The sequence below is a fragment of the Bufo gargarizans genome, chromosome 3, assembly GCF_014858855.1.
Source record: "Bufo gargarizans isolate SCDJY-AF-19 chromosome 3, ASM1485885v1, whole genome shotgun sequence".
NCBI classification, from domain to species: domain Eukaryota; kingdom Metazoa; phylum Chordata; class Amphibia; order Anura; family Bufonidae; genus Bufo; species Bufo gargarizans.
The window spans coordinates 619,101,394-619,126,076 of NC_058082.1; the positions used below are offsets into that span (position 1 = coordinate 619,101,394).

Below are 24,683 nucleotides of genomic sequence, written 5' to 3' on the forward strand. Positions count from 1 at the left end.
GCTGATGGGCATAGTGAGTTCATAGAACTTTTTGTTTTTTGTCACAAGTTAGCGGAAAATGATGATTTATTATTATTTTATTTTTTTTCTTACAAAGTCTCATATTCCACTAACTTGTGACAAAAAATAAAAACTTCCATGAACTCACTATGCCCATCACGAAATACCTTGGGGTGTCTTCTTTCCAAAATGGGGTCACTTGTGGGGTAGTTATACTGCCCTGGCAATTTAGGGGCCCAAATGTGTGAGAAGAACTTTGCAATCGAAATGTGTAAAAAATGACCGGTGAAATCCGAAAGGTGCTCTTTGGAATGTGTGCCCCTTTGCCCACCTAGGCTGCAAAAAAGTGTCACACATGTGGTATCGCCGTACTCAGGAGAAGTTGGGGAATGTGTTTTGGGGTGTCATTTTACATATACCCATGCTGGTTGAGAGAAATATCTTGGCAAAAGACAACTTTTCCAATTTTTTTATACACAGTTGGCATTTGACCAAGATATTTATATCACCCAGCATGGGTATATGTAAAATGACACCCCAAAACACATTGCCCAACTTCTCCTGAGTACGGCGATACCAGATGTGACACTTTTTTGCAGCCTAGGTGGGCAAAGGGGCACATATTCCAAAGAACACCTTTAGGATTTCACCGGCCATTTTTTACAGATTTTGATTTCAAACTACTTCGCACACATTAGGGCCCCTAAAATGCCAGGGCAGTATAACTACCCCACAAGTGACCCCATTTTGGAAAGAAGACACCCCAAGGTATTCCGTGAGGGGCATGGCGAGTTCCTGGAATTTTTTTTTTTTTGTCACAAGTTAGTGGAATATGAGACTTTGTAAGGGAAAAATAAATAAATAAATAAATCATCATTTTCCGCTAACTTGTGACAAAAAATAAAAAATTCTAGGAACTCGCCATGCCCCTCACGGAATACCTTGGGGTGTCTTCTTTCCAAAATGGGGTCACTTGTGGGGTAGTTATACTGCCCTGGCAATTTAGGGGCCCAAATGTGTGGTAAGTAGTTTGAAATCAAAATGTGTAAAAAAGGACCTGTGAAATCTGAAAGGTGCTCTTTGGAATGTGTGCCCCTTTGCCCACCTAGGCGGCAAAAAAGTGACACACATCTGGTATCGCCGTACTCAGGAGAAGTTGGGGAATGTGTTTTGGGGTGTCATTTTACATATACCCATGCTGGGTGAGAGAAATATCTCGGCAAAAGACAACTTTTCCCATTTTTTTATACAGAGTTGGCATTTGACCAAGATATTTATCTCACCCAGCATGGGTATATGTAAAATGACACCCCAAAACACATTCCCCAACTTCTCCTGAGTACGGCGATACCACATGTGTGACACTTTTTTGCAGCCTAGATGCGCAAAGCGGCCCAAATTCCTTTTAGGAGGGCATTTTTAGACATTTGGATCCCAGACTTCTTCTCACGCTTTCGGGCCCCTAACATGCCAGGGCAGTATAAATACCCCACATGTGACCCCATTTTGGAAAGAAGACACCCTAAGGTATTCCGTGAGGGGCATGGCGAGTTCCTAGAATTTTTTTTTTTGGCACAAGTTAGCGGAAATTGATTTTTTTTGTATTTTCTCACAAAGTCTCCCTTTCTGCTAACTTGGGACAAAAATTTCAATCTTTCATGGACTCAATATGCCCCTCACGGAATACCTTGGGGTGTCTTCTTTCCAAAATGGGGTCACATGTGGGGTACTTATACTGCCCTGGCATTTTAGGGGCCCTACAGCGTCAGAAGAAGTCTGGAATATAAATGTCTAAAAAAATTTACGCATTTGGATTCCGTGAGGGGTATGGTGAGTTCATGTGAGATTTTATTTTTTGACACAAGTTAGTGGAATATGAGACTTTGTAAGAAAAAACAAAAACAAACAAAAAATTTCCGCTAACTTGTGCCCAAAAAAATGTCTACATGGAGCCTTACAGGGGGGAAGGGGGGTGATCAAGACTCTGCTGTTTGTGATTGATAGCGCCACTCTGGTCTGCAGGCTGTGTCTGGTGTTGAGGCTCAGCCCCATGTAAGTGTGTGGATCTGAGGTGCAATATCTGCCAACGCCTGCAGACACGAGTGGCGCTGTCTCTGAAAAACTGCAGACTCTTTTTTTCCTAATTTTGCTATAACAGCTCTAATAACTGGACTATGGGTAAATAATGCGAAACTGAACAGATTATTTTTTACATATATTCTGTACCTTATGTACTTACATTTAATGCATAGGTTATTGATAACCCCACTGTTCCAGATGTCATCTTGTCATTGATCACCCCCCTGTAAGGCTCCATTCAGACGTCCGCATGTGTTTTGCGGATCCGATCCATGTATCCGTGGATCCGTAAAAAATCATACGGACGTCTGAATGGAGCCTTACAGGGGGGTGATCAATGACAGGGGGTGATCAGGGAGTGTATATGGGGTGATCACCCCCCTGTCACTGATCACCCCCCTGTAAGGCTCCATTCAGACGTCCGTATGTGTTTTGCGGATCCGATCCATGTATCCGTGGATCCGTAAAAATCATACGGACGTCTGAATGGAGCCTTACAGGGGGGTGATCAATGACAGGGGGTGATCAGGAAGTCTATATGGGTGATCACCCCTCTGTCATTGATCACCCCCCTGTAAGGCTCCATTCAGACGTCCGTATGTGTTTTGCGGATCCGATCCATGTATCCGTAAAAATCATACGGACGTCTGAATGGAGCCTTACAGGGGGGTGATCAATGACGGAGGTGATCAGGGAGTCTATATGGGTGATCACTCCTCTGTAATTGATCACCCCCCTGTAAGGCTCCATTCAGACGTCCGCATGTGTTTTGCGGATCCGATCCATGTATCAGTGGATCCGTAAAAATCATACGGACGTCTGAATGGAGCCTTACAGGGGGGTGATCAATGACAGGGAAGTGATCAGGAAGTCTATATGCGTGATCACCCCTCAGTCATTGATCACCCCCCTGTAAGGCTCCATTCAGACGTCCGTATGCGTTTTGCGGATCCGATCCATGTATCCGTGGATCCGTAAAAATCATACGGACCTCTGAATGGAGCCTTACAGGGGGGTGATCAATGACAGGGGGTGATCAATGACAGGGGGGTGATCAGGGAGTCTATATGGGCTGATCAGTGGTTTATAAAGGGTTAATAAGTGACAGGGGGGGGTGTAGTGTAGTGTAGTGGTGTTTGGTGCTACTTTAGTGAGCTGCCTGAGTCCTCTGGTGGTCGATCCTAACAAAAGGGACCACCAGAGGACCAGGTAGCAGGTATATTAGACGCTGTTATCAAAACAGCGTCTAATATGCCTGTTAGGGGTTAAAAAAATCACATCTCCAGCCTGCCAGCGAGCGATCGCCGCTGGCAGGCTGGAGATCCACTCGCTTACCTCCCGTTCCTGTGAACGCGCGCGTCTGCGTGCGCGCGTTCACAGGAAATCTCGGCTCACGCGAGATGACGCCTATTGGCGTTAGCGTAGCCTGGGAGAGCCGCCGCGATGACGCCTTTCGGCGTTAGCGTAGCGCTAAGTGGTTAATGGTGACTAGAAGAGAAGAGTCAGAAAACACACAGCTCTCCGTTACCTGTTAGAGATGACATTATTGTAGTAGCACACTAAATTCTCATTCATCACATCCTTGTTCTGACCAATGAACCTCTCTTGATGTCCGTAGGCTCTGATGGTGGACGCTCCCTGCAAGCTCTCACTGAAATGGGAGATGACTGGGGAACGTGAGGCCCCATCCAGTCTCCGGATTTGACGTGAGCTGGCGATATAATATCTCTGAACAAAGGAGAACATCACGTTAACAGCTCAGACGTGAGTAGACATATATACAAACTACATACAGGTCTAATGTGAATAAAAAAATAGGATTTTTTGTGCTTACCTGTAAAATCCTTTTCTCGCTGATTTCATTGGGGGACACAGGAGACCATAGGGTATAGCTGCTGCTGCCACTAGGAGGCGACACTAGGCAAAAAAAGTGCTAGCTCCTTCTCTCCGCTATATCCCTCCTGCATACACTGAGCTAATCGGTTTATACAAAATCAGTAGGAGCAGCGAGGAGAAGCCAACAGAAACCAATATGTATTTTCTCGCTCGTATCATTGGGGGACACAGGACACCATGGGACATTCCAAAGCAGTACCATGAGATGGGAATAAAAGACTAGAACAAATCTAAGGCTGGCCATGGGATCCCGCACAGAAATGTGGGGAAAGGAAGCACAGGAACCCTGAATAGGACAGGAAGAGCATGAACCAGGAAGGCCAGCCAGAGAACGTAGAACGCACGGCGTCTTAGACTGGGCAAAAAGAGGAAAACCCAGTTAAACGAGGACTCAAGAGGCTTCAGAAGATGTGGCTAGCAGCATATAATATCCACAGGAAGGATAAGATTGTCTGACGACTGAGGATGATGTACAGAAGGCACTTCCGGATAACGAGGACCACAGAATTGCTGTGGGGACCTGGACTGGAAACCCAGGATGTCTCGCATGGCAATAGGTCCCATTGAAAATCGAGTAGTAATCTACTCAACAGAAATGAGCCTGTAGAATCTGGTTATGCACTAGACCTGGCGAACGAGCAACAGGAAAACCCAGACACGACCTTACCAAATGTGTATCAGGATGGGATACTTCAAAACCAGGAGAAAACTGGGAAAACTGGAAGAAATTACTGGGCAACTGGCAGAGGACTAGTCCTGTAGGCATCTCCCAGGTACGTGAGGAGACCCCTGTGGGCCAATTTGTAAAAGAAAATAGCGAGTAGCTGCTCCCCGGTAAAGAATCCAGCGCGAGAAGAGACTAAAAAGTATGGAACATGATCACTCATCAAGACAGAGATAAGGGATGGCCAAGGGGGACAAAAAGCCACAACGGAAACCAATCAGAGGAAGAAAATAAAAAACCATAGACAAATGGAGAGTAGTCTGAGAGGAAAAGATTGTGTCCCCGGGGATCAATAGCATCCCAGCCGTGCAGCAGAGAGCAATGCGGCAGAAGAGTGCAGCCAAAGCAACCTGCGCCACTGGACAAAAGGAAAACTGCGAGTGATGATGGAACCAGGACCATATCATGACTGGCATTAGACAGCCTGAGGAAACTGAGCAACTGCACTCTTAAGAGAGCAGGCTACAATACATGAGAGAGCGCACATACACTCGCCGGAATCAGGGCCGGCGCTACCATAGAGGCAAGGGGGGCTATTGCCCCCGGGCCCCCGACTCCTTAGGGGCCCCCAGCGCCGGCCCGGCCTCAACTACTATATTATCTATAATTCTATTGTGTGCCTGTGTGGTCTGGAGACGGGCCGGCGCCGCGCCGAAGTAATGTAATTAAAACTAACTGGGCTGGAGTAGTCTGGAGTGGAGGGGCCCCCCGCCGGGCGCCGGCGGCCGCTGACTGTGCCTGCGCTGTCGCTGCTTGTCTCTTTAAGAGATTCGAGACTGGAGCAGCGGCATGCGAGGCCCAGGCAGGCACGTCTAGCGTCTAGCTGACGTACGTTGCCACAGGCTCCGCCCCCCCGCCCAGAGCAGAGAACTTGGAGGAGGAGCTAGCACTGTTTATGCCTAGTGTCGCCTCCTAGTGGTAGCAGCAGCTATACCCTATGGTCTCCTGTGTCCCCCAATGATACGAGCGAGAAATATGCATTGGACATATAGTAAGTCTACCATTAAATTTCCATCATTTTATACATAATTACTTATAACAGTAAATAAATAATTCCTCGACTGTGGGCTGAACGCCGCCACTATCTGAATGGCTGAACCCTTTCACTGCCAGGGGATTTGGTGCAATTTTTACACTTTTGACATACATAAAAAAGCCTGAATTATAAAAGTCATATTATACTCACATACCCATATAGACACCTGGCACATTATCAAAATGCCACCAAGTGCAGACATCCAGATGGGGAGGGGGGGGGGGGGAGGTTTACTGGGGCAGGGGGTTTATTACTTTTAATGTAAAATAGTTGTATAATCATTCACTGTATATTTTTCTATTTTGTACAACTTTCATTGACATACTCTGTCAGATGGTGAACAATAAAAATAAAAATGCCACCAAGCGTTTTACATTCATGGATGCCTTCATGTAATTTTGCCTCAAAGCATAAAGCAAGGTCACCAAGAACATACAGCATCTTCAGAAAATCCTCAAAACTGAAAAGACCAATACATTTGAGTCATGGAGTTGATCAAATGGCCTCATTAGGGGTGATTGGAAGCACAGCCCTTTAGTAAAAAAATTAATAAATCCCTATATGTGACACAGAGATAAAGCCTCTTTAAATGGCGGGGGTGATAACATGAACAAAGGTTTCTGTACCACATCATTAGGGTCACAGGGGGCTGTAGGGGGAGATTAAAGTATACAGGCTGGGATCTTTCTTCCTGCTGTCACTTGCAGATAGATTTCATTTAGGCCAGTGGTGATTGTTACACCTCTGATTAATGTCCAGAAACAAAAAACAAAAACGGCTACGATTGACTCCTCCCCTGAGGAACATTGGGGAGGAGCAATTGTACCACAGCCTAAAGAAGATTTATAGAGCCAGTGAACTGTTTCTTTATGTTGTATCTGTTCCTTCTACAACAACACAATGTTAATAAAATTCTGGGACCTCCTAACCATAATTATTAAATAGTGAGAAATGTCAAAGCTTAAATAGAAATAACTGTAATATCGTATTTTACTACTTACCTGGATTAAAAGGTATAAAAATCCAAAGGGCACAATAGCGATTGAGAACAGTGGCGTAGCAAACACAATCACCAGAATGGTCCCCAACACGTCCAGCATGCAGTTCAACCAAGTGCGCAAATAGTAATGGAAACGCTCATCTATTACATAGATGTCCTATAATAAAACAGAAATACAGACATACATAGATTATATATATATTACACACACACACACACACTATACTATAGTATACCTAGAAAATGCATCCACTTTAGGGCATAGTTAACAACTGCAATATATATATATATACACACACACAGTATCCAAGCTCACAAAAATTACTTATTGGAATTTGGAATGAGACGTCTTCCTTCTCCCCAGCGCCCCCGCCCGCCCCGGCTGGTACCGTCCACATCATGCTATAGATTCCTGTACAGCGTTTCGATGTGAGCGCTGACTGTGGGTGTGGTAGGAGCTACTGTCTTGTGAGTGGGTGGCACGGCATCATTCTCTCTCAACCCCCACCCCATGGCATGAGTGGGGGCCACAGTGTCTTCCACAGTATACACAATGAGGTGTCAAGTCCCCCTCTATAGGCCACTTACAGATAATATGAAAGAAGAACACTGCAGAAATTCTGAATGGAGTTTTCATCCTCCCTTCCCTAAATAATAACGTACAATACCTGGGGACCCTCACCACTGAGACTGGTAGAGCCTCTCCTCCCCGAGGTTCTCTGGGTGCTGCCACGTACTATTATGTAACGCACAGACGCAGAGAGGACCCATCAGTGACAAAGATATCCAAGTGCGTGAGAATTTGGGGCAGTGGGAAAGCCAACTCCACCCAGTTCTTAGGCTGTGGACACCTTTTGAGGGCAGTTTTTCTATTGTTGTGTCACATTTTTTCCTCTACAGCTTTCACTATTATTGCATCCACAGCCTTTCTTTCTGCTTCACAGTGAACCCGTCCGAGAGCTGCTCTGACGGCTCCATCTGTAGACCTTATCTGTACGTTCGGCTAATAAAACACTTGTTATAGCTAAATTCTGCTTATATGAATGTCTATGAGCTGTCAGAAGTTCAGAGATGAGGGCTACACATTGAGCCATCAGAGCAGCTCTCTGATGGATTCACTGTGAAGCAGAAAGCAACAGCCTGCAGATTCACTGAAAGTGAAGGCTGTAGCAGAAAAGGTATTGAATATTTTTAATAAAGATCAATTAAAAAGGTGTCCAAAGCCTTTAGGCTTTCCGGTGCACCCTTTTCAACCATTTATGACCACCGTAATTTTCATAATGCACAGCAATATTAGCCCTGGTCTAGGGATCCAGACTAGTTATAGCAAAGGCAAATCCAATATTACCCCACATCCTACCTTAGTAAATCGATTCAGTACTTGGCCCATTGGAGTCGTTTCAAAAAACTGGAGAGGGAGGTGGAGTATGTTGTCCAGCATCTGATTGTGTAGTAAACGGGAAGAACAGATGGTACCTCTTGTGATCACATAGGCCCCATAGCAGACAAAAATCCCTAAAAGCATAGAAGAGACCTTGTACTATCCACACAGATTCATATTCACTATGCCAAGGTATCTCCCAAAGAAAGAGAACTATCGAAGTAGGGACACCTATCCCTCTGGAACCACACATGGGTGGAGCTGGTTCACTTTAGTGGGTGCTGTGCTGCAGTAACCAGCTTCATCCACTACATACGGATAGAGCGGTGTAGTTCCAGCGCCAACTTCAGCCACCAAAGCTACTGCAAAACAGCTGATTGGAGGGGTGCTGAGTGTTGGATCCCCAATATTCAGATATTAATCGCCTATCTTGAGGATAGGCCATCAATATTAAAGTACTGGAAAACCCCTTTAACAAGTAGCCAAACTATATGTATATATATATATATATATATATATATATAATGTATATATATACATACACATATGTTTTGGGGTGTTTGCCCTTCAGCAATGCAGAGTGGGATTCTGGGTGAGATACCTTGCATGCAGTTTATGGGACGTACTGGACGCTCCTTCACTGGTTACCCATCCTGTAAACTTGAGGATGAACACAGTCACGTGCACCGCTGCAGCCAATGACTGGTCTCAGCAGTGACCTGTCCCCAAGCAGCACATTGTGGCTTGGTCACTTGCTACTTGGGGACAGGTCACTGATGAGACCAGTCATTGGCTGCAGCGGCGCACATGACCCCATGTCCAGCAGTTTATAGTATGGACCAATGAAGGGAGCTGTAACGGGGGGGGGGGGCAGGTGCGAATGAGCATTTTTTCAACAGGTATAACATGCTGCAGGGATCTGTTAAAAAAGCCTCAAAGCTGCACAACCCCTTTACGGTGGCCACCTGTGTATAGAGAATTAGTGACAATGCTGCACTGGAAAATAATATGAACAGCTGTATAGAGGTTGCTATATGGCTTGGCTATTCTCCCTTGTCATGTTCCACGGCTTAAAGGGGTTGTCCGGGTTCAGAGCTGAACTCAGACATTTCCTCTTTTTCACCCAGACAGCCCGCTCTGAAACGATTCACACTGAATCACGCAGGGCAAGGGCTTTTACATTAGATCCAGTGACATACCGTGTCTCAACTGTAAAAGAGCCTAGGGTAGCGCTAAAGCCCGCCCATTAGTGCCGGTAACATCACGGGAACACTGCTAGGTGGAAGCCTCCGCCTAGCAGTGTAAAAAATATAAGCAAACAGTCCTTTCCAGTGCGATTCAGCGAAGGGAAAGGGAGAGCATCGGAGCATGAAATGGGCCATCTAGGTGAGAACGGGGATATGTCCGGTTTCAGCTCTGAACCTCGACAACTCCTTTAAAAAGTCGAACACTGACTCATAGGGAGCCACTTACAGAAGGTGGCACTAGCAAGACGTTCTCTTTGCGTATGGAGCATTGCCAAGTCTCCTTACGCAACTGGTCTCCTTAAAGCAATGACGAGGGCCGAAATTTAAATTTAAAGGTGTATTAACAACTGAAATATTGTACTTATGGCATATTGAACACATTATATATCATGAATGTCTAGTTACACTTCCAGGACTCCCATCTAATGGGAGAAATACATGAAAAATACATGTGAGCAGCCACAAGACATAGGCATACATGTGTGTTACCAGATGGTTGGGGGCCGCACAGAATGGTATCAAGGGCTGCATGTGCCCCCCTGCCTTAAAGGGATTATCCCACGAAAATTATTACCTTACAATGAATAAGGCATTTCAAATGAAGCATTAGTGCAATATAGATGAAATGACAGTCCTGCATTCAGAGGTGGACTACCATGATCAGTAGCTTCCCTTCCCTTCAGAGGTGGACTACCATGATCCGTAGCTTCCTTTCCTCAGTATAGTGATCTCATAGTGAGGAAGATGAAGCAACCCAGACAATGTACAGCGCTGGGCTTCGTGTCGGAGAGAAGACTGCAGGTGCCTTCTCAAACAGCTGATGGGTGGGGGTGCCAGGAGTCAGAATAGACACCCCTCTAACACCAACCTTAGTTCATTGGCAACTATTAGTATAATATATTTACAATTTTTTTGAAAATAAGAAAAAAAAAAATGTTTTCATCAGATCTCAGATCAGACCCCCAATCTTCATCAAACCTCAGATCAGACAAAAAATAAATAAAGCAACTCACCGCTCCTGCTCCAGAGGGCGCTGCCACTCGGGAGACCCAGAGCACTCTTCCTGCTGTGCTGTGTCAGGTCATAGTGATTGCTTACACGTACTATGGGTTAGATCAGGCATGCTCAACCTATGACCCTCCAGCTGTTGCAAAACTACAACTCCCAGCATGCCCTATCAGCCTACAGCAGGGCATTGTGGGAGTTGTGGTTTTACAACAGCTGGAGGGCTGCAGGTTGAGTATGCCTGGTTTGATTTATCAAGCTGGTGTAAAGTAGAACTGGCATAGTTGCTATAGCAACCAATCATATTCCACCTTTCATTTTTCAGAGCTCCTTTGGAAAATAAAAGGTGGAATCTGATTGGTTGCACAGCACGGCGCCCGGAGCTGACCAGGAAGCAGTGATTAATACTAGCAGCGCTACACTTACCGATCCTACTGTACTAATGAGCACCTCCATAATTGAAGCGCTCGTTAGTATTCACTTTATAAGTGGACAAAAGTGTGTCTTATAGAGTGAAAAAGACCGTTATATGTGTTATTATTTATATGTATATTCCAGATTTCTATACTCTCCTCTCCTCATTTATTTATAGCTGGTAAATCTAATATTATACAAAGAAAAAACACAGCGGATGTAGTGGATGCGAATCCTCCCGGACCAAGAAGAGGCAGCACACCGCCTCATGCCTGAGAAAGGCCTCAGTCAGTTGGGCTGAAACGTCGCAGTTGGGGAAATAAAAGTGGGTCCACCACCCTTCACTTGACCTGTAGTGCCGCCTCTTCTGTTTCATATTTTAGAGGTACATTTTTCGAATGTGTTACCATTATAAAGTTCTCAACAGTCTAAATATAAGTCAAAAGCAACTTACTGTACTTAGACTACTACAGATAATACAAGACCACAACCTGCGTTTTATGCACAGCGTAACATATCATTCCATTACCTTGCAGAAATCCCAGCACCCCATAGACTCCAAGTCTACTGTCCCTCAGCTCTGGCTGTTCTTTCACTTCTTTGGCCTCCGTGGTCCATTTACTTAGCCATACATTTTGTCCTATGGCCATTGCATTTTGTCCAACATATGCTATGATGGTGAAGCAGACCCAAGACCATCCAAAAGCCTGCAGGTACTTCTTCACCACTGACATCTTCATCTAGAAACCAGACAACAGACATAAAAAAGGACATTTATTAGAATGCACCAACAGATTGATTTCGAGCTTAACAACCATATGCATAGAGTTTCTCCAGATATCCTGTCATCCTCACCAAACCAAATATCTGGATGAGCTTTTAGAGGTTGCCCTCGTGCAATCGGCCGACAGCTATCTTTCCCAATCCCCCATACATGGTCATGCATACATGTTGTGAACGGGGAGCAAGCAGAAATTTGATAACAGAATTCTCTGGTGGCTGCATATTTCCCTGAGAAGAAAGGATCAGCCATGTTGAAATATAAATGCCTGATCCATATCGGCTCCATCATCTGCCATCAGGGTGGAGTACACATTAGAAGGTCGGCTTGTCCCATCAAAATCACCTGGTTCACCAATGTTTATCTAATACGTATGGCCAGCTTCAGGCTCTGTTCACAACTGCATTGTGGTCTTGGTTTATATCACAAACCACAGCGCAGTGTCAGAATTGGATATCGCCAGCCCCGTCATACATCTAATGTGTATGGCCACCTTTAATGCTGGACATGGGACCACATCAGATTTATTCTTTAAGAGTAACCCATCACTTTGAATATGGTGTCTAATCTGTGGCCAGGATCAGAAGGAGCTAAGCAGACTGATACAGTCAGGCCCATAAATATTGGGACATCGACACAATTGTAACATTTTTGGCTCTATAGACCACCACAATGTATTTGAAATGAAACAAACATTATGTGCTTTCACTGCAGACTGTCAGCTTTAATTTGAGGTTATTTACATCCAAATCAGGTAAACGGTGCAGGAATTACAACAGTTTGCATATGTGCCTCCCACTTGTTAAGGGACCACAAGTAATGGGACAATTGGCTTCTCAGCTGTTTCACGGCCAGGTGTGTGTTATTCCCTCATTATCCCAATTACAATGAGCAGATAAAAGGTCCAGAGTTCATTTCCAGTCTGCTATTTGCATTTGGAATCTGTTGCTGTCAACTCAAGATGAGATCCAAAGAGCTGTCACTATCAGTGAAGGAAGCCATCATTAGGCTGAAAAAACAAAGCAAACCCATCAGAGAGATAGCAAAAACATTAGGCGCGGCCAAAACAACAGTTTGCAACATTCTTACAAAGAAGGAACACACCGGTGAGCTCAGCAACACCAAAAGACCCGGAAGACCACGGAAAACAATTGTGGTGGATGACCGAAGGATTCTTTCCCTGGTGAAGAAAACACCCTTCACAACAGTTGGCCAGATCAAGAACACTCTCCAGGAGGTAGGTGTATGTGTGTCAAAGTCAACAATCAGGAGAAGACTTCACCAGAGGGAATACAGAGGGTTCACCACAAGATGTAAACCATTGGTGAGCCTCAAAAACAGGAAGTTCATATTAGAGTTTGCCAAACGACATCTAAACAAGCCTTCACAGTTCTGGAACAACATCCTAAGGACAGATGAGACCAAGATCAACTTGTACCAGAGTGATGGGAAGAGAAGAGTATGGAGAAGGAAAGGAACTGCTCATGATCCTAAGCATACCACCTCATCAGTGAAGCATAGTGGTGGTGGTAGTGTCATGGCGTGGGCATGTATGGCTGCCAATGGAACTGGATTTATTGATGATGTGATTGCTGACAAAAGCAGCAGGATGAATTCTGAAGTGTTTCGGGCAATATTATCTGCTCCTATTCAGCCAAATGCTTCAGAACTCATTGGACGGCGCTTCACAGTGCAGATGGACAATGACCCAAAGCATACTAAAAAAGCAACCAAAGAGTTTTTTAAGGGAAAGAAGTGGAATGTTATGCAATGGCCAAGTCAACCACCTGACCCGAATCCGATTGAGCATGCATTTCACTTGCTGAAGACAAAACTGAAGGGAATTTGGATCTCATCTTGAGAATTGACAGCAACAGATTCCAAATGCAAATAGCACACTGGAAATGAACTCTGGACCTTTTATCTGCTCATTGTAATTGGGATAATGAGGGAATAACACACACCTGGCCATGGAACAGCTGAGAAGCCAATTGTCCCATTACTTTTGGTTCCTTAACAAGTGGGAGGCACATATGTAAACTGTTGTAATTCCGTCACCGTTCACCTGATTTGGATGTAAATACCCTCAAATTAAAGCTGACAGTCTGCAGTTAAAGCACATCTTGTTCGTTTCATTTCAAATCCATTGTGGTGGTGTATAGAGCCAAAAATGTTAGAATTGTGTCCATGTCCCAATATTTACGGACCTGACTGTATATCATTTCATGTGAAAAGATTGAGTATAAGGCCTCATGTACACGACTGTTGTTCTGGTCCGCATCCGAGCTGCAGCTCCGTTGCTCCGTTCCATGGCCCCGCAAAAAAAAAAAATCACATGTCCTATTCTTGTCCGTTTTGCAGACAAGAATAGGCATTTCTACAATGGGCCTCCGCAAATTGCGGAAGGCACACGGGCGGCTTCCGTGTTTTGCGGACCCACAATTTGCAGACCGCAAAAAACGAAACGGTCGTGTGCATGAGGCCTAACTTGTATTTTATTCATTAAAGGTTATGAACACCTTCGGGGCAATTTTTTCATGCCTGCACTGTACTCATTTTGGGCTAAAAATCATTTTGAATTGGTCTTTCTTAAACATTTTCTGCAGTTTCTGTCATAAAGTGTTAAAGGGGTATTCCCATCACAGACAATGGGGGCATATCGCTAGGATATGCCCCCACTGTCTGATAGGTGCGGGTCCCAAAGAGAATGGACCGGGGAGAGTGGTGGCTGGAGAGTGAATGGAAGCGCACTGCGCTTGAGCAGCCACGGCTCCCATTCATTTCTATGGGGGCAACGGAAATAGTCGAGCCAGCGCTCCGCTATTCTGGGCGGCCCCATAGAAATGAATGGCGGGCGGCTGCGCATGCGCAGTGCACCCTCCATAACTTTCAGGGCTCCGTTCTCAGTGTAGGTGCAGGTCCCAGATCAGACAATGGGTGTACATCCTAGTGATATACCTTCAGTGGGAAAACCCCTTTAAGTTTGAGCCTACTGTATCTGTGAGCATCTCACTTTCCCTTTGAGCCATCATCTTATGGCTATGTATAGCCCTTATCAGAGATAAGTGGCTGCCAGCTGAGTTCCCTGATGGAACACAGTATAAACACAGAGCATGCTACTAGAGAATCTCAACCCTGTACAAAGAAAGAGACTAAATAAAAATAAAAAAAAATAAAGACCTACTGAGAAAACAGTTTTTTAGCTCAAAATTAGTACAATGCAATAATAAAAAAAAAATGCCCTCAAATGTGTCCATAGCCTTTAAAATCCTTCTTCACTCTATGTTTAGGAGTGCGGTGGGCAGGTCACTCACTGACTGAAAGCCTGAGCATGTATGCATAGATAGCTGTCAATCACTGAATACAACCGCCCCCTGGACTCCTGAATAAGCAGGGATTTTACTGCATCTTTTCCTATAAACCTACATCGATCTGCTCAGCTCCTCCTGCTTTCTGACCTGCCGCCTGCACGTCAGACACCATGTTCAATGAGACAGGTTCCCTTTAAAATATTCCTAGAAAGCGCTCCAGGTCATATTTAGCATTTATCAATCCCAGCACTTACATTTCCTGTGGCGACCTTCTCTTTATTAATCCTGGGGGCGCTTAACATTTGCCTGGAGAAGATATGAACCAGAGAAAATCAGATGCCACAACTACAACACTAAATGTTTTTTTTCCCCAATTTTATGAATTCACTTGCTTTATATGTTCAGATTTTTATAATTTTTGGTTTAGAATGACAAAAGGGAGTTGCCGGTACTCCTCCATAAGTGACAGATATTTGACATGGCTTACAATAAGGCCTCAAACATGCGGCCCTACAACACAGATCCATAATGTGCCACCTGCTAAGATCCATGTGCCTCCTACAGCACACCGAGGGTCTTTGTCATATACGGACACCAGGAATACATGAGAATCCCCAAAAAATGATGGCATGTTCCATTGCATGTCGCATTATGTAAGTAGTTTCATAAGGTGCAGTATAGAGGTGGTATCATACGGAGGCACATGGGGAACCTCTAGCTTCTCCATGTGCTGCCCTACAGGCTCCTCAGAGAACGCTCTGACAAATGCATTGGGTCTAAGAGGTTAAAAATAAAAATACTCTGATATTTTTCTAATTTTTGGATCTTCCTTCTGGAGGATCCTGCAGTGGTCTGCAGGAACAACACCCATTATATTCTCATATGCTTCATACCTGTCTTTTTGAACCTTGGCGTCTTCAGGATGTCTCCCTGGACTTCTTACGTTTCCTGCATCTTTTAATGTGCTTGCTGCAAATCAATGTATACGTTAATAGTACTGCACATAACGTACATTAACATATAATTCTGGGGTTATTGTGTAAAAAAGAGATGATCTAGAAATCACTGCAAAATAAAATGATGAAATACCAGACGCTGAGTATTGCTGCTGAGCACGTATCACCCATTACAGGAGCGGCCTCCACATCAGTGATGGCTTCTGCCAGGATAAGGCCTCGTGCACACGGTCTGCAAAATACAGATGCGGTCCATTTGCCGTCCACATTTTTCTTTAGGTTCCATTGACAATGGGTCTGTGGTCCGCGTTTTCCGGACACATTCCACCTTTTTGTGGAATGGATGTACGGATACGGAAAGATGATCCGAGTGCTTTCCGCTTCCGTACATCTGTTCTGCAAAAAGATACAAGGATAGAACATGTCCTATACTTGGCCATAAAATGCGGACCACTGAGCCATTGAAGTCAATGGGTCCGCAAAAAATGTAGATGCAACACGGACGGTATCTGTATTTTGCAGATCCACAATTAGCACAATGTCCTATCTCGCTGTGTACATAAGCTAAAAAGGCCGATGCCACACCGGTTTGATTTGCAGGCAGTCCAGGGCACGTCTAAGGCTACTTTCACACTCGAGTTTTGGGCGGATCCATCATGGATCTGCAAAAACGGATCCGTTACAATAATACAACCACATGCATCCATCATTAACGGATCCGTTTCCATTATCTGTAACATAGCCAAGACGGATCCGTCATGAACACCACTGAAAGTCAATGGGGGACGAATCCGTTTTCTATTGTGCCAGATTGTGTCAGAGAAAACGGATCCGTCCCCATTGACTTACATTGTGTGCCAGGACGGATCCGTTTGGCTCTGTTTCGTCAAGCAGACAGCAAAACGCTGCAGGCAGCGTTTTGGTGTCCGTCTCCGAAGCGGAATAGTGACTGATCGGAAGCAAACTGAGGCATTCTGAGCGGATCCTTTTCCATTCAGAATGCATTAGGGCAAAACTTATCCATTTTGGACCGCTTGTGAGAGCCCTGAACGGATCTCAGAAACGGAAAGCTAAAACGCCAGTGTGAAAGTAGCCTTACCCGCTGCTGCCCTCTGCTGGAAAACAGCCACCAGTCAACGCGGTCAACATTTGTCCTCTACTGGAGCCAAAAAAAGAGGAATCTACTGTATATGAGGCACATGGTTGTACATTATCTTTCTGAAAAATGTGTGAGCCTGCTCCGGGGTGGTGCCCACATCAAAAACCTATTGTGATAACATCTTACACTAAGCTAGTTCCATGCCAAGGGGGCTCAGACTCTCGGGGGGGGGGGGGGGGGGGGAATGAAACATAGAGAAAAAGCAATACTGGAAGTTTACAGAATAAGTTCCGAAGGCATTTCTTTATAGAAACAAGCCAAAAATCTACCTTTGGAAGGGACCTATGCTCTGGATAGGTAATCAATACCGGATCGGTGGGGGTCCGATACATGACGCCCCCAGCAATCAGCTATCTGCAGCAGACACCAGCACCAGCAGAAGGTCCATCCAAGGTGCAGCGTCTGTGCCGGCAGGCTGCAGCTCAGCACCCATTCGACTGAACCCGACTGGCCAGTTCACAGTGGACAGAGCCTTCTATTCTGGCTCCATCCATTATTATGTTTCCAGTGCCACCAGCTGATGCAAAAAGTGTTGGACCCCTATTGATCTGAGCGATAGGTCATCATTATCTAAGAGGTGGAAACCCTGTGTGTGAAGTCTTAGTGGTTATGTACGTAAATTAGCTATCTCCCAATAGGTGGCGGTTTTCTTTATTTCACTGGCAAATCCCATGAAAGGTCACATACAGTAAATATTAAAAAAAAAGTATAAAGTTTGAGCAAAAGCATCCCTTTATGAAACATTATTTATTTATTTTTTTGTGTGAGGCAAAATAATATTTATTGTGAAATTTTCACATAAATGATCAAAAAAAATAGGCAAATACTTACAGGTCGTGTCACTAAAACTTTCTTTCTTTGCTCCAGGTGCTAATACCACATCAGCAAAGTCTTGTCTCTTGGAAACCAGTTCCCCGTAAGTCCCTATCTGACCTATTCTCCCGTCTTCCATGATGACGATGAGGTCTACCAGAGGGAGGACGGTGAGGCTGTGTGTCACCAGGATCCTTGTCTGCACAGAAAAAAGGCAAATTAACCTGTAATAAGACAGCATATTCTATAAAGGGGGTGTCCGGGACTACTGAACGGGTGCAGTTCTTTTTCTGTCCATGGACCATGTCTATTATTGCAGCTCATCCAACTGCAAAACCAACTACAGCCCATGGACAGCGGTGGCGCTGTTTCTGGGGGGGAAAAAAAAATGCTAAACCTTTTTTCTAGACCTAGACAACCCCTTTAAATGGACTAATTTACAGATTCACCAATTCAATATCTCTCCTTGCCGTTAGTGAATGGAAACATTTATGCTTACATCCAGTGGCTGAAAAGGTGTAGAAACCTGGTCCTGTTCACTGCTGAGCAGTTGTATCCCTGTATCCGTGCACCTGTACTAAATACAACAGGGACATAAACCCTCTCTATCCTTTCCTGTCTCGAAGGTGTCAGCTTGAATTACAGCTTGATATAAATCTAGCAGAACAATGACTGAGGAGATCTCTGGACCCATGTGAGGTACGGGGCTGGTCCTAGCTTTGTTAGAAGGAGGTTGTCATGTACTATATGATGTCTGATTTAAATTTTTTCCATTAATCATGGGATAACCCATGGGATAATCAAACGGATGAAGAGCCCCTCTGTACTTGTTTTCAGCGAGGTTAGCGGGGTGCAGAATGTAATGATGGCTGCATTCACGGCTCACATCAAGTGTAAAGTCGTACCTTGTTTTTCAGTAATCCATTATGTCCAATGACTTTATCAAATAAATGCTTTCCCACGTGTACATCGACGGCAGATAAAGGGTCATCCAGCAGGTAGATGTCCGCATCGCTGTATACAGCCCGGGCCAGGCTGACCCGCTGCTTCTGGCCTCCACTTAGGTTTACACCCTGTGCACAAAAAGACGTTATAAAGACTGGCGTGGGCAGACAAGATTATATATATGTACTACAATGCCCCTTTATTTATAGGCCCATGGATAATTATTTCTTAACCTGGTTTTATAGTGGTCAGAGCTCGATTTTTCTGGCACACAGCTCCAACTCCCTGAGGCAGTGGCGTACCTTTAATAAAGGCAGAGCTCGTGACTGCTACGGAGCCAGGGGAGAAGGGGGCGCCCAGCACTGATCTCCTTCTCCTGTCCTGCATTTTCATGTAGCTGCAACTAGGGGGAGCTCAGTGTAAAAAGATTATTATAGCTTCCATGAATTCCTATGCACTGAGCTCCCCCTAGTGGTGGCTGCAGGCAGGCAGCTCTGTAATATGTGAGGCAAAGCGGAAGAATTTATCTGTGTGTGTACGTCAGTTGTCTGGTGTAAATTAGGGCTGCAATAAACGATTATTTTAGTAATCGAGTATTCTACCGATTATTTTTACGATTAATCGAGTATTCTAATAAGAAAAAATGAATTAATAGACAGTTTTCCTTTATAAAAACTCATCAGACCACCTGCCATCAGTCCCTAACACCCTTCGTCCCCCCCTGTGAGATCAGCCCAAGTGTATCAGTTCCCCCCAGTGCCATCAGCGCCTTCAGCTCTCCACCACCCCAGTGCCATCAGCTCTCCCCCACCCCAGTGCCATCAGCTCTCCCCCACCCCAGTGCCATCAGCTCTCCACCACCCCAGTGCCATCAGCTCTCCACCACCCCAGTGCCATCAGCTCTCCACCACCCCAGTGCCATCAGCTCTCCACCACCCCAGTGCCATCAGCTCTCCACCACCCCAGTGTCTTCAGCTCTGCCCCACCCCAGTGCCATCAGCTCTGCCCCACCCCAGTGCCATCAGCTCTCCACCACCCCAGTGCCATCAGCTCTCCACCACCCCAGTGCCATCAGCTCTCCACCACCCCAGTGCCTTCAGCTCTCCACCACCCCAGTGCCTTCAGCTCTCCACCACCCCAGTGCCTTCAGCTCTCCACCACCCCAGTGCCTTCAGCTCTCCACCACCCCAGTGCCTTCAGCTCTCCACCACCCCAGTGCCATCAGCTCCCCCATGTCATCAGTTGCTCCCCCTCCCACCAGCTCCTCCCCCAATGCCACCATCTCCCCCCACTGCCATCAGTTCTCACGCTCCCCCTCCTAGCCATCAGTGCCCAGCCACAGCGCCAGTGAACTAAAATGTCCTGACGATGTGTGTACGTCAGGAATTAAAGCAGAGCTGTGCGAGCAGGCGGGTGACCACAGAGCGTGAGTAATAGCAAGCTCTTCACTCACACTCTGTGATCACATGGCACAAACGAATAATTTGATAACTTTTTTGTGTCGAGTTAATCGATTAATTTGAGTAATCGTTTCAGCCCTAGTGTAAATACATTGGGAAATTTGCAGTTCAGGATTAGCGCCATATTTTTGGGGCATTTGACACAGAAGTCAGATAAAGAGGGTGATGCCAAGGGTGCCTTTAAAAATAAATAAAAATTTGTTAATTAAAATGTATTTTGCTTAATAAAATAAAGCGAAAATCCATCAGAAATCTGGGGTGTTGTGCTTTGCGTTCTGCATTGCCTGGGAGTGTCTGGCGCACATCTAATGGGAAATTGGTGGTGCGGGGGGGGGGGATGCTATGTTTTGCTATGGGGCTTTATGAGATCTGTGTACGCCTCTGCCGTGCCTGAGGTGTGCACTGAATTCCTGTGCCGTGCACAATGCCTTCAGACCTGTTATTCACATACAACTAAGTTATGAATGGATGGTTTTGCTTGATGCCCATGTATTAATGCCAGTTTCCCAGGCCAATGCCATATTTATAAGGCCATAAAAGTGGTCGGGGCTTCAGAGTGGCACAGAGCGCTGAGGTCGTTGACATAGATTTCGGTCTGGCGTTGTTTTTAGCCTCCGTCAGATTCATCGGCAAACAGTGTTAATGAATCTTGCGCATGCTGGTAAGAATACCGGTGTGCCACTTGCACGCTAGCTTAATAGGGTTAAATCTGGTGACAGAAATCCTTTAAGGAGCAATAACATATGTGTTTTTTTTTACCATCAAGACACAGATTAAGAACACAATGCTTCCCTCACCCTCTCGCCAATCTCGGTTTGGTCTCGGTGCGGTAGGAGCTCCAGGTCCGGCAGCAGAGCGCATGCCTCCAGAACTTTCTCATAAAACGGCCTATTCAGAGGCTGACCAAAGAGAATGTTCTCCTGGAATAATGCATTCTGAATCCACGCTTGCTGCGACACGTAAGCCACAGAGCCCTAATAGTAAAAGAGAATTCAGATTAGAACATTAGAATTACTGGGGTGCTTGAAATGGACCCGGTCACCATGAAAATGCAGGAGGAGCGGATCAATAGCTTGGCTATAAAAGATCCAGTTCACACTTTCTGGACCGATTGATAAAATGTATGTTATATAAGAAGCAGAGTGCTTGGTCTTCAGACTAGGCCTCATGCGCACGCCCGTATGTATTTTGCATTCCGCAAAACATGGATCCGCCAAAAATACGGATGATGACCGTATGCATTCCGTATTTTGAGGAACGGAGCCACTGGCCCCTAATAGAACCGTCCTTTCCTTGTCCGTATTTTTTTGCAGAATGGACATACGGAAACGGGATGCACATGGAGTAATTTCCGTTTTTTGCAGCCCCATTGAAGTGAATGGTTCCACATACGGGCGCAAAGAAAACGGAACGGACACAGAAACAAAATACATTCGTGTGCATGAGCCCTTACACAGCGTCTCCTTCACACTGCACAGGACACAGACATATTTGAAGGCTTACTTTTCTCTGAACCGTTCCTTCCAGCTTATTCATCTCCCCGAGGACTGCAGACAGGAAGGACGATTTTCCAGATCCGACCTGGCCAACAACAGCGACCAAGGAGCCTTCAGGAATCTTAATATGGAGGCTAAAAAAAGAAGAGTCATTTGTTCCTGTTTTCTGGCACAATTTTAAAAGGGATACAGTTCTGGCAAATAATGGTTATTCCTTGTTTAATGGGACTTTCCAATATACTTCAATTCATGACTGGTTTTAAAATGTCTGCTTGCTTTCATGTAAAAGGAACCTTCATTGTTTCCATCCAGTGGATAAAACTCGGTCCTAGTGATGTGATGATCAACCCTATAGGTGAACGGCTTGTTACCGCAATACATTTATCAGGGTGCTATTACACGTGCGGTGGCGGCAAGCGGTACTGCTCGCGGTTTACTTATAATTGCCGCACCGGCCAATACCTGCAACTTGAAACAATGGTAAGCCCAGGTGCAACTAGCAGTAATCTGTGTGTGGCACCCGTGGCCCCTAGAATGCATGGAAAATAACCTTAAAGGCCATCTGTCAGCAGATTTGTCCCTATGACACTGGCTGACCTGTTACATGTGCACTTGGCAGCTGAAGGCATCTGTGTTGGTCCCATGTTCATATGTGTCTGCATTGCTGAGAAAAAGGAAGTTTAATATATGCAAATGAACCTCTAGGAGCAACGGGGGCGTTGTCATTACACCTAGAGGCTCTGCTCTCTCTACAACTGCTGCTCCCTCTCCACCATGATTGACAGGGCCGAGCAGTAAAAAAAACATCATAACCCCTGACCCTGTCAATCAAAGTGGAGAGGGAGCAGCACACAGCAGTTGCAGAGAGCAGAGGTGAAATCCGCAGCTAAAACCGCAAACATCATTGACAAGCTATTTAAAGGGGTTGTCTGGGATAAGAGCTGAACCCGGACATATCCTCATTTTCACCCAGGCAGCCTGCCTGAATCACGCAAGGCAAAGGTTTTTTATGGAGATCCGGTGACGTACCGGGGTCTCCATAGGGTAAGCTAGGTGGAGGCTTCCACCTAGCGGTGAGCCCAGTGATGTCACCAGCACTGATGGGCGGGTTTTAGCACTGCCCTAGCCTGTAAAACGCCACCGGCAACACTGCTAGGCGGGAGCCTTTGCCTAGCAGTGAGAAAAATATAAACAAACAGCCCAGCCTGGCTGCACAGGGCAAAGTACAGCATCGGAGCATGAAATGCTCCCATGCTCATATCAGAGCGGCTGAGTGGGGGAAGAACCTGGACAACCCCTTTCATTTTAAAATGAAGGTCAATTTGCAACATGAAAAAATCTGCAAAGTGCACAAGAGATTTGTGTAATCTCATACACTTTGCTGGTAGTGTAATACACAAGCGTATGCATTCTGCAGTCCACAAACCCTACATCTGCGAAATATGTACAAGGGCCATGTGCACCCCTTGGTCCCTATTATAGAAATGACTAGCGATGAGCGAATCGACTTCGGATGAAACATCCGAAGTCGATTCACATAAAACTTTGTTCCAATACTGTACGGAGCAGGAGCTCCGTACAGTATTAGAATGTATTAGCTCCTATAAGCCGAAGTTATTACTTTGTGAAGTCTTACGGGACTTCGGGTAATAATTTCATAAATTAATTTGTACTGTAAAACAACATTTCCCGGGGTTCGGTTCCAAGGTACCATGTTTCATCCGAAGTCGATTCGCTCATCCCTAGAAATTACTATTCATGTCCTCAAAACAGTCAAGAATAGGACATGTTCTAAAATTTGCAGAACAGCCGCACGGATGTGAACCACATACAGATGACATCCATGTGCTGTCCGCATTTTTACAGTTCCATAGAAATGAATGGGTCTGCATCTGAACCTAAAAAAATGGACAAGAATAGGACAGGTTATATTTTTTTTGCGGGGCCACGGAACGGAGCAACGGATGCGGACAGCACACGGAGTGCTGTCCGCTTCTTTTGCGGCCCCATTGAAGTGAAAGTGGTCCGCATCCGAGCCGCAAAAAACTATGGCTCCGATGCGGACCAAAACAACGGTCGTGTGCATGAGGCCTTACTCTTTTAAAATGGAGGATCCATTTGTTTCCCACTGGAAGGATGCTCCGAGGAATCCAACGGCATGATCTGTGAAAAGAAATGAGTTAGTAAAATCCCCCAAAAAATAGCAAACGCTCATCTTTAAAATGTCCACTTACTTCCTTTATAGTGGGTTTCAATATTTTCAGGGGCGAGTTCTTCACCGCAAAGAAAATGTTGTAGTCGATTTAGAGAGACCCTAGTCTAGAAAACAAACCACATCAATGGGGGCTTACTCCTCCATGCCGGTACACCCAGCGTGTAGATTATAAAGGGTTTTCAGACTTTACGTGAAAAAGATTATTCCCAGTAAGGGTGCATTCAGACGACCCTAAGAGTTCTGCAGACCGCATGCGGTCTGCACTAAATAGAAAATGCCTATTCTTGTCCGCGATAGCAGGGCCGTGGAACGGAACAGCGGATGGGTCGTGTGAATGAGCCCCTAAAGGCGGCTGCTCCAATTTACAACAGCAAAAAATGGATATGCAGTTTCCTCTGGCTCTCCGCCTGTCGCCTGTGTGCCTTTCTTCCCCCGCACCCATACACCTCAATGAATGATTCTTGGATGGAAAACGCACAAGAACAGAGCGGGCTGCAAGTTCCTCATTGGTCCATGCAGAAAAATGGACATGTGAATTGACTTTAACGGGTCCACGCACAGTCCGCGAACATCTTCTGCAGCCTTCTACTATAGATTGTTTTTCAATCCATCAGATAGGAAGTAGATACGATTGCATCCAGCCTATACAATGCTCTGCGGGCTAAATTTAAAGGGGTTGATTGGGTTCTGAGCTGAACCCGGACATACCACCTTCTTCCCCCACTCAGCCCCCCGATATGAGCATCAGAGAATTACATGCTCCGA

The 24,683-nt window shown here is 45.5% G+C and overlaps 1 protein-coding gene across 1 annotated transcript in view; it reads right to left on the reverse strand.

The window, feature by feature from the left end:
- The window catches only part of LOC122930872 (multidrug resistance-associated protein 1-like), a 107,246-nt gene that overhangs the window by 27,399 nt on the left and 55,164 nt on the right, over positions 1-24,683 (reverse strand). Inside the window, exons 10-21 of the mRNA XM_044284542.1 lie at positions 23,938-24,022; positions 23,800-23,866; positions 21,711-21,837; positions 21,005-21,181; positions 18,708-18,875; positions 17,821-18,001; positions 15,768-15,843; positions 15,129-15,180; positions 11,312-11,522; positions 8,096-8,250; positions 6,737-6,892; positions 3,608-3,807 (exon numbers count right to left, since the gene is read on the reverse strand). Of these exons, the coding sequence (XP_044140477.1) occupies positions 3,608-3,807; positions 6,737-6,892; positions 8,096-8,250; positions 11,312-11,522; positions 15,129-15,180; positions 15,768-15,843; positions 17,821-18,001; positions 18,708-18,875; positions 21,005-21,181; positions 21,711-21,837; positions 23,800-23,866; positions 23,938-24,022 (1,655 nt within the window). The remainder of the gene's footprint in view (positions 1-3,607; positions 3,808-6,736; positions 6,893-8,095; positions 8,251-11,311; positions 11,523-15,128; positions 15,181-15,767; positions 15,844-17,820; positions 18,002-18,707; positions 18,876-21,004; positions 21,182-21,710; positions 21,838-23,799; positions 23,867-23,937; positions 24,023-24,683) is intronic.